The sequence below is a fragment of the Penaeus japonicus genome, unplaced genomic scaffold (assembly GCF_977035675.1).
Source record: "Penaeus japonicus unplaced genomic scaffold, GWHDUDI00000001_assembly GWHDUDI00000010, whole genome shotgun sequence".
Lineage (NCBI taxonomy): Eukaryota > Metazoa > Arthropoda > Malacostraca > Decapoda > Penaeidae > Penaeus > Penaeus japonicus.
Window position 1 is genome coordinate 33,425,308 of NW_028234412.1, and position 11,913 is coordinate 33,437,220.

At 33.3% G+C, this 11,913-nt stretch overlaps 1 protein-coding gene across 1 annotated transcript in view; it reads left to right on the forward strand.

The window, feature by feature from the left end:
• The first annotated feature begins 1,036 nt into the window (after window positions 1-1,036).
• The window catches only part of LOC122264548 (organic cation transporter protein), a 33,686-nt gene continuing 22,809 nt past the window's right edge, over window positions 1,037-11,913 (forward strand). Inside the window, exons 1-3 of the mRNA XM_043033493.2 lie at window positions 1,037-1,089; window positions 10,189-10,318; window positions 10,745-10,862. Coding sequence (XP_042889427.2) covers window positions 10,821-10,862 — 42 coding nt within the window. The 5' untranslated portion in view covers window positions 1,037-1,089; window positions 10,189-10,318; window positions 10,745-10,820. The remainder of the gene's footprint in view (window positions 1,090-10,188; window positions 10,319-10,744; window positions 10,863-11,913) is intronic.

Genomic DNA, 11,913 nt, shown 5'->3' on the forward strand with positions numbered 1-11,913 from the left:
AAAATAAAAAATAAAAAATAAAAAAGTGAGATAGATAGATAGACAGGTAAAGACGTGCTCTACATACAGTAAATAAAAAATTAGTTACTGACCAGGGATTCAGGTCTTGCTCAGGTAATTCCTTGTGCCCTGTTTAGGGATAATTGCACAATAATGGAGGCATCTGTGCTACGTATTGCATCTAATGTGCACATCTTGCCGGTATGTACATGTGTCCATTACGTTCGTGTATGTTCGGAATATGTTTATATCAACCCTATCGCAAAATGAATGATCATATTGATGTCCATATATCATTATATTTTTTTCATTTTCTTGCAATTAGCTAGCCATAACAGTAATGCCACCACGTAATGATATGCACAGCTCTACGTAGGTGAGTATATTCGTGTGTTGGGAACTCCACACGTCATCAGTTCACCGAGAGCAGGTGAAGAGTGTAGGTGTGATTACCCAGATGACGTCAAGAAAACACCAGCTCTCGCGTCTCCTGCCCAGTAGCGTGGCCAGTGTCACAGGCGATTGACCAAGGGAGTTTCGGGGAGCTCAGAACGTGACTATCCCTTTCGATATTGTCTCTTATCTTTCTTCTTCTTCTTCTTCTTCTCTCTCTTTCTCTCTATCTCTATTTATCTCTCTCTCTCTATCTCTCTCTCTATTTCTCTCTATCTCTATTTCTCTCTCTCTCTCTCTATCTATCTATCTCTTTCTCTCTATTTCTCTCTCTCTCTCTCTCTCTCTCTCTCTCTCTCTCTCTCTCTCTCTCTCTCTCTCTCTCTCTCTCTCTCTCTCTCTCTCTCTCTCTCTTCTCACTTTCTCTCTCTCTCTCTCTCTCTCTCTTATTTTCCCTTTCTCTCCTCCAATTCATCGTGAAGGTCTGACCGCCCATCCAACGCCCCAAGATGGGTGTCAAGCTGGACGGGCTCCTTTTTAATTTTTTTTTTTCTTATTGAATTTTTTGGTTTTATCTTCTTTTTATTTCTTATGTTAATATTTTCTACACAAATTTTTTTAAATTTTACTGTATACACTAGGCACAGCTGGGCACAGGAAAATGGAATATATTGCACTGCCTCGCCCTCTCTTACTGTGAGTCCAGAAAGGAGAATAGAGTGGTGGAGTGAAGGGAGTGGATAGGAAGGAAATTAAATAAATGAATGGGATGGATAGGAGTTGATGATGTGTGTGGGCTTTGGTTTTTGTTTTGATGTGATGCAGAAATATATGTAATGCAGATGATGTGATTTTTTTTTTCGACATTACGGAAAGAAAAATATGTGATAGACTGATGTAAGGTAAAATTTGTGACGTATTGATCGAAGGCAAAGGACAAATGTATTATAAATGTGTGTGTAAATTAATGTGAATATATGTATATACACACACACACATATTATAATATATCTATATATATATTTATATGTATATATGTTATTTATTATTATATATATATATATATATATACTCTTTATACTTACATCCATATATAATATTATATATTATATTATATATATATAATATGTTATATATAATATACGATATATATATACAGCATATCTATTTTAGATATATTATATATCATTAATATATATATATAGATTTATATAAATATATATATAATATAAATGTATGTATATAAATATATATATATATATAATATAAGGATCATATATATATTAGTATATAAAATCTATTATATATGATAGGAGAGAGAGAGAGAGACTGGTGAGAGGAGGAGATGGAGAGAGGGGAGAGACGGAGAGATGTGACGTATATACGAGTAGTTAATCTATATATGAAGTATAGATATGAATTTATATATATGATATATATAGATAGATATATTTTGTGATTTATATTATAGATTGATATATATATATTAGTACTATATATTTATTGAAGATATATATATATTATATACATAATTATATTGGTTTTTACTTTTACATATATATATACAATATATATATATATATATATATATATATATATATCAATATATATGACGTTTTTTTGAGGATATATATATATTATACACATACATACACTGTCATACAAATAGTTATATTTAGTATATATATTATTTATATATATATATTATATATAATACTATATATAATATATATATATATATATAATACCTATATAGTATATACTATATTTACTATATATTTACATATATAATTTAATATAAATATATGTATATATAATATTATATACTATATAATATATATACACGTTTTATATGTTATATAGATGTAATTGTTATATATATAATGATAATATAATAATAAACTAAAATATAAGATTAAAAATATATAAAGAATATAGTATAGTAGAATATGATATACTTATATGTATATATAGATAATATAGTATATATATATATATATATATATATCTATATGTGTAGTAGTAAGATGAATGTGTGTAACTTGTGAAGATGGTAAGTGAAATAAGTGTGAGTGTGTGGTGTGTGTGTGTGTGTGTGTGTGTGTGTGTTGATGTGTTTGAAGATCTTGTTGTATTTATTAATAAACAATGGAAACAGAGAAGTACACCACAAAAAAACAAATAACACATACACACACACACACACACACACACACACTCACACACACATCACACACAACACACACACACACACACACACTTACACATTATAATATATTTAAGAAATATAATATATATTGTTAATAAGTATATATATAATAAAAGAGTAAATTATATATATATATATATAAAGACTAATAACTATTTTAATATATAAAGTATATAATATAGTATTATCTATTATATAATATATTAATGATATAATCATATCAATTGTAAGAATATATAATATAGTATATATATTATATAATAAATTTAAAGAGAATTTTAATTATATTAATATATATAGCCATTGCATAAATTAATATAGATAAGTATTGTAAAGATATATATATATATAATATATTATATTTTATATATAATATTATAGTACAAAGACATGTAATAACACACACTCGATTGTTGACACCTATATATATATATTTATATATATATAATATATTGATATAAGAATTTATATATATAAATAATAGAATGATATATAGTAAGTATTTATTTATATATATAAGTATATATATTGATAGAAAGAAGATGAAAGAATATAATAAAGTATTTATAACAAAGTACATATGTTTATATAATATATATACATTCATATTTAAGTAATTAGAATATTATATTTATCATTTAAGTATATATGTTATACGCATATAAGCATGTGAAATATATATATATATTATATATATATATTCTTAGAGATATATTATAATATATAATATATATTATATATACTACACTCAATTACACTCGTAATCTAAGAGATATATATATGTATTATACTGTATAAGTCTAATAATTGCAAGTAATATAATTGGAATATAGAAGTAATATTTATCTGACATATTATAACATAAAAAAGTATAATAATCATTATATTACTATTATATATATATATATTTATGATATATATATTGTATTAAAATGTATGATTCTAATATATGTAGAATAATATGTAATTATATATTTTAATACATATATATAATATTGAATATAAGTATATTATATATACATACATATTTATATCTATATCTCATTAATTTATATATGCATAATAATTATATAAAGTAGTGTGTGGTGTGGAGAGAATGGGATGTGAGTGTGGGTAGTGTGTGATGGCATTTATATTTATATCTACATATATATATATAATATATATATATATCTCATATATTATAAAAAAAGAATAATATATAATAATAATGAATATATAATAATAAACATTATAAATATATATATATAATTTACATATGCATATTTAGATATATACATATATAACATATATGGTTATAAAAGATTTTATATACGAAGAAAATGTATATAAAGAATTTGTAGATATATATAAGTGATATATAAATTATTAGTAACTATATTATCATATATATATATATATATATATACGTGTATTATGATATATATATACGGTATATATTATATAATATATATATATATATAAAGATATATTAAGTATGAAAAAATTATTATAATTTTAATATATTAATATATAACATTATATATATAACGATATATTATGTTACATATGTGGTGTGTGTGTAGTGTAATGAAATTGTGGGTACGAGGTGTGTGGATGTTGGGTGTAGTGTAAGAGAGGGTGTTGATGTGAGAAAATGTAATGTGTTGTAGATGTAGTGTGTGTGTGAGATGTGCATTATAATAAATAGAAATATATATATTATATATAGATATATATACTTATATATAATATATTTATATATATATATATATATATATAGTTTGTATATATATATTTAGACATGAGGATGATAATAGATATATGATACAAAGATAGATATATAGAATCGTGAGAGATAGATATATATAGAATAGTTAGACAGGATCGTTATACTATACACGATATATATGCATATAGACAGTTCGACGAGACAACACCAATTAATCCACATATATATATCATATGCATATGTATATGATGTAATATATATCATATGTATATATAATATATGATATTATATATCTTAGATATGAGATATATAAATATGTATATGTTGTATAATATATATGTTTACACACCAAAAAAAAAAACATATTATATATAACTTATATATATATATATATAGATATATGGAATATTATATAATTATATAATTATAATATATAGTATATATATATATGTATATACACACAACACACATATATAGAACATATGTATATATATACTATAGTATAATATAAAATTGTATCTAGAATATATACTATATATATATATTTATATATATGATGATGTATATTTATATATATATATACATATATATATTGTATATATATCAATATTATATGTATATATAAGAGTATACACCAACACATATATAGTATAAAAAAAATATATATATTATATATATATATATATATATAATGTGTTTGTGTGTGTGTGTGTGTGCGTGTGTGGTGTGTGTGTGTGTGTGTGTTTTGTGTGTGAGGAGAGAGTTGTGTGTGTGTGAGTGTGTGTGAGAGTGAGTAATCAGATATCACCACTAAACATACTCTCTCTCTAACTCTCTCTCTCACAATATGATTTAATTATCTACAACTCTATATATCTGAACTCACAACTAATATCTCTCTAAACTATCTCTCTCTATCTATCACAATCATCACCGCTTGTTATAGTATTTATATATATATATATATGACTATATATATTATTAAAAGAATTATACTATAATTTTATATATATATAAGGATATTAAACTCTAATGATAGAAATATATATATTATATATATAATATAGTACTATATTATTATATAATATGTATGTATATTAATATATTAAATATATATATATACTTGAGAGCATGTAGAGATGATATAAGAAGTTGTATATATAATATTCATATGCATATGGTAATATATATATATATATATATGATATATAATGATAAAATAGATCGAAATAAACCTAGATAGATAGCAGATCGAAAACATACACATATATATGCATAAATACACACACAACACACACACACACAACAACACCACCAAAAAACGACACACACACAAAACACACACACACACACACACATCACACACACATCCACCACACACAACACATATATATATATAAAATATAATATATCTATATATATATAATCTATATAATAAGATATATATATATATATATAAATTATATGGATAAATAAATTAATGTATATAAAAATATATTTCATACATAATATAACCATATATATAAAATATATATATAGATATATATATATAATATCTATATATATCACATATCAATATATATCTATATCTATAAATCTAGAATATCTCTCTAATAAAACTATAACTATAATAAATATATACTATATACATATATGCACTCTCCGCTCCTCTCTCTCCTATCCTCTCTCACCCTCTCAATCTCTCTCCTCTTCTCAAACCCTTCACTCTCTCTCCTCGCTCACTCCCCCACATCATCTCCTCTCAATCACACCTCACTCTCCCCTCTCTCTCTCTACATAAAAATCAATATCTATATAAATATCTCAAATCTATCCCTAAATGCAAAAACTCTCACTCACCGGAGAGCGCCCTCGCGCGAGAGAGACTTTGTATATATAGCCAATGCATATGTAAAGTATAAATGTCTATATATACTCTGATAACTATCTCTATCTATTTATATATAAAATAACTCTATCCATCTATTACTAACTATATATTATATCCTATATATCGATCTAAATCTATATAATATAACAATAATATATAAATATATAAGACTATGTATCTATCTGTCTATATCAGTTACAACTATATATCTATACTCAAAATATATATAAATATAATAAATAGTATACTATATATATATATATATATATAATAAATATCTAATATCTCTACTATATATAATATAAATAATGTATCAATCTAAATTATCTCTATATATATATATTATCTATATCTATATCATATATATGTGATAGTGAGTGTGTGTGTATGTGTGAGAGTGATGAGTTGTGTGTGGTGTGGTGAGTAAGTGTGAGTAGTTAGGTGTGTTTGAGTGAGAGTCTCTCTACTCTCTCTAACTATCACATCCAAACTCTAACTCTCTAAACTCTCAACATAACTCCCTCTGTATAAATAAATCACTATATCACCTCCTAAGCACACACACTATTCTGTCCTACATAAAGACAGTCAGACACAGTAACACCATCCAAACACAGAAACACACATTCTCTATGTTCCACTCACTCTACTAACTCTCTCTCTCTCACTCTCACTATCTCACAACACACACCAAAGTGTCACTCACTACAACACGCACACATCTCACGTCTCACACACACACACACACACCGCAATCACACACCCTCAATTCAATGAACACCTAACACACGCTCACATCACACATCACAAACACTCCACTCACTAACTCACACTACACGACACTCAAACATCCACTCACTCAAAGACTCCAAAACACACCAACACACTCATCTCTAACTCACTCACACTCCTCCGACACACAGTAAACACACTCACACACTCACAAACAGACAACACCACACATCACAGACCCAACTCGCACACACACACTCACTCTCACACACACCACCACATACAGACATACACACACTCACGCTCGTAACTAACTCACTCACTCTCTCTCGCACTCACGCACGCACCCGTCACACAACCTCCCACCACCTCCCACCCCACCCCTCACCAACACTCACACACACACACTCACACTCTCACACACACTCACAAACACACCACACACACACCCACAAACACTCACACACTCACACTCCACACCCTCCACCAACACCCCACATCCACACACCCCCCACACACACCTCCACACACACAATCACACACACACACCCCACTCACACAAACACCTCACTCTCTCCAACTCCAAATTCCACACACTCCCACACACACACACACACTCACTCAAACTCCCACAACCCTCTCACACCCCACACACTCACCTCAACACACTCACACATACATCTCACACACCACACACACCACTACACACGACACGACACACACACACACAACACACTAAAAAACACACACTCCCACCTCCCACACTCAACCCGTCACACACATAAATACCACCACACTCACACACACACACCACACACTCACACACCACACACCCACACCCACATCTCATCGTCCACAACCCACCTCCCACCCACCACACACACACCCACACTAACTCCTCTCAATCACTCATCACTCACCTCACACACTCTCACACACTCACCCATTCACAGCATACACACACAACCCCACCCATAGATTGATAGAGGAGAGATATATTAGATAGAGATATGTGAATGCTATATTATATATATATATCTGTACAATATATAGATAGCTACCTTTATATAGACAAACACACTCACACACACACCCAAACACTCACACACTCACACACTCACACACAACCAACACTCAAACCCACACACTCACAACCTCACACCACACACACTACTCACACACACACACACACACAAACACACACCCACCCAACACACTCACTCACACACAACACAACTCACACACACACACACACAGTACACACACACACCTCACACACACAAACAGAACTACTCACAACACACAGACTCACCCACACACACACACACCACACACTCACCACACACCCACACACTCAAAACACACACTCACACACTCACCCACACCACACACACACACACACCCAGACACACCCTACCTCACACACATACACACTCACACACACTCCCCACACACACACACACACCCTGCACACACACACACACCCACACTACACACCATACACACACTCACACACACCCCCACACACTTCACATACACCACACACTCAACACACCACATCACACCACACTCACACACTCACACATATATATTATAGATAGAGATATCATTTTAATATATAGATATATATATATAGATAGATATAAATAGATAGAGAGATATAATATGAGTATAGAAGCCATACACACAACACACACACACACACGCACACACCCATCACACACACACACACAACCACACACACCACACACCCCCTCACACACACCTACACACACACACACACACACACACACACGACCACACACTCACACACACATACACACCCACACAACATTACACACACTCACAAACTCACACACACACACACACACACACTTCACACACTCACACACACAATCTCTTATCAAAACAAAATGTTGTGAGTGAGTGTGTTGTGTGAGTTTGTGACAGACTGACGACACCAAGCACGCAAACACTAACTCCCGTGAGTTAGTGATAGTGTATAGTAGCTTGTGATGACAGGATCCCCCACACTCTCTCAAAACAAACTCCTTCACACTCACAAAACTCACTAAACACTACACCTCTCAAGTTACTATCTCTCCACTCACTCACACTCACACCACTCCTCAACTGTCACTCACCACTCTCAGACTCACTCATCTTACTCTCATCCCCCTCACTCTCACAACTCACATTCAATAACACAAACACACTATCTCTCATTAATTGGAGTTAGGTTAGTGTGTGATAGCGTTAGTGTATACACCATCACACTCAGCCACTATAACAATAACAACACTACTCATCACTATCTCTCACTATCACACACACTCACACTCGTAACTCACACACACAATCTCTCATTCACACCATCAAAAAACACACACAACACAAACACTCACACTCACAAAGAAAACACTCACACACACAAAAACTTACACACTCCCTCTCTCACGACAAACTCTCTGACTAACTCTCAAACACTCACTCACACACGACACACTACCACTATCACTCACTAACACACTCACTCACACTCAATAGAGATAGTGATATTTTGTTAGAGATAGAGATAGACAGACACAAACACACACACACTCACAAAATACTCCTCACACACACTCTCTCTCACACATCTCAATTAAATCTCACAGTCCTCCCACTCATCAGTCTCTCACTCCACTATAATCACAAAACGTATCAACACTCTCCACACACAACACACACACACACACAAATGATGATTGTGCGTGAGAAAGACAGACAGACACTTGCACGCAATCCTCGCACGCAACGATTTTTAAGTAGAGTGTGTCAACCAAAAAACAACATCCAGTGCCAATTGAGCCAGAAAATGTTAGCAGATACCTTTCCCTATTCTCACTCTCTATCTCTCCCTATCCTTAACCCTCCTCTGTGACACACACAACTATCTCTTCCTATCACACAAAAATTCTATCGCAAATCAAACACTACATCCCTAACGACAATCTACCCCGCTATCTACCCCCCGGCTCGCTCTCGACCACTCTTTAATCCAAGCACTCTCCATAACCAGATCTATTTGAAAATGCATTATCAACTCCAATCTCCAGCGTGCATCGCTCATCCGTATAGTTTCCCCATTCCCATTCCACCTCATTCCCATTCCACCCCATTCCCATTCCACCCCATTCCCATTCCACCTCATTCCCATTCCACCCCATTCCAATTCCACCTCATTCCCAATTCACGCCCTTCCCTCAACAGGTGTGTCCTTGCCTACTTACCACATCCTGGGCGGGGCTTTTCTGGCCCCCAAAGTAGACTTTGAATGCCGCCCACCGGATTACGCCCACACCAATAAATCAAGCACCGCCTACGGCCTAGATGGAACTGAGTGAGATATTTGCTGTTTTTGTTGTTGTTGTTTTGTTTTGTTTTTTTATCTTTGATGTTTATATACGAAGCGATAGTAGTTAGAAATAAATTTTGATAGAGATATGTAGATAGATATGTGTGTGGGTACGGCGATGGGGGGAATAGGTCTGTGTGTGTGTGTGTGTGTGTGTTGTGTGTGTGTGTGTGTTGTGTGTGTGTGTGTGTGTGTTAGTGTGGGTGTGTGTGTGTTTGTGTGTTAGTGTGGGTGTGTGTGTGTTTGTGCGTGCGTGTGTGTGTATGTGTGTGTGTGTGTGTGCGTGTTTGTGTGTTTGTATGTGTGTGTGTGTGTGTGTTAGTGTGGGTGTGTGGGTGTTTGTGCGTGCGTGTGTGTGTATGTGTGTGTGTGTGTTCATCTTCAAAGTAATGCCCTCATGTCTTCTTTTAGCTTCAAAGGCGACTGCAGTTTCTTTGCAAAATCTCCCGCAACAGGGCGTTTCGAAGAGAAGAAATGCACGCAATGGATGTTCGACAATTCTACTTTCACTTCTTCTGTCACTTCGGAGGTAAGGAGGGGGCGAGGATGGGGGGATGGGAGGGGGAGTGGGGGACAGTGAGAGGAAGGAGGGTAGGTAGGTAGGGAGGGAGGGGGGATGAAGGGAGGAAGGAGGGTTAGGAAGAGAGGGAGGTTAAAGGAGGATAAAGACAGAGAGAGAAAAAAATGGAGATAAACAGACAGACAAACAGCGAGTATAGAAGAGAAGGAAAATACCAAAGTCAGACAAACACGACGAGATAAAAAGTGACAGAAAGAAAATAGAGATAGTGGGGGAAGGTGGGAGAGAAAATAGCAATGACGCAAACAGCACGACCATATGAGGACGCACAGTCGAGTGGGCTGGTGGGCGTGAGGTGCCCCTCAGAATCTCAGTTAACTATTTAAGCGTCGTAGATCAGAATGCACAACGGTATTACAACATATACAATAGTTATGACAAGCAAGATATTTTTTTTTCCAATATTAGATGACATTCTTAAGAGAAAGAGGGAGAAAAGGAGAAGAGAGAAAGAAAGAGAAAGAGAGAGAGAGGGGGGGGGAAGAGAAAGAAAGAGAAACACTGACAAAATGACAGATGGACAGACAAGTAGATGGACAAACAGGCAGACAGAAAGAGGAAGCAAACAAGAGAGAGAGAGAGACAGTAACAGACACAAACACACACACACACACACACACACACACACACACACACACACACACACACACACACACACACACACACACACACACACACACACACACACACACACACACACACACACACACACACACACACACACACACGCACACACAAGCAAGACGCAAGGCAAGGGCATGACTATTAAAGCACAGGATCTCCTCTGAGCTCAAGCGATTCAGGAATTCCAAGCACGTTCGCCAAACGCTTACAGTGCTTGCTAATTTGGTACAGAAATGATCCTCGAAGTACATAACAACAGGAGCAGGGAACAAGAAAAACACTTACTGTAAGATGTAATGGAATACATAACGCTAATGTTAAGGGGGGACTGTTTCTTAATCCAAGGGGAAAAGAGGGGACTCCTTGGAAAAAAAAA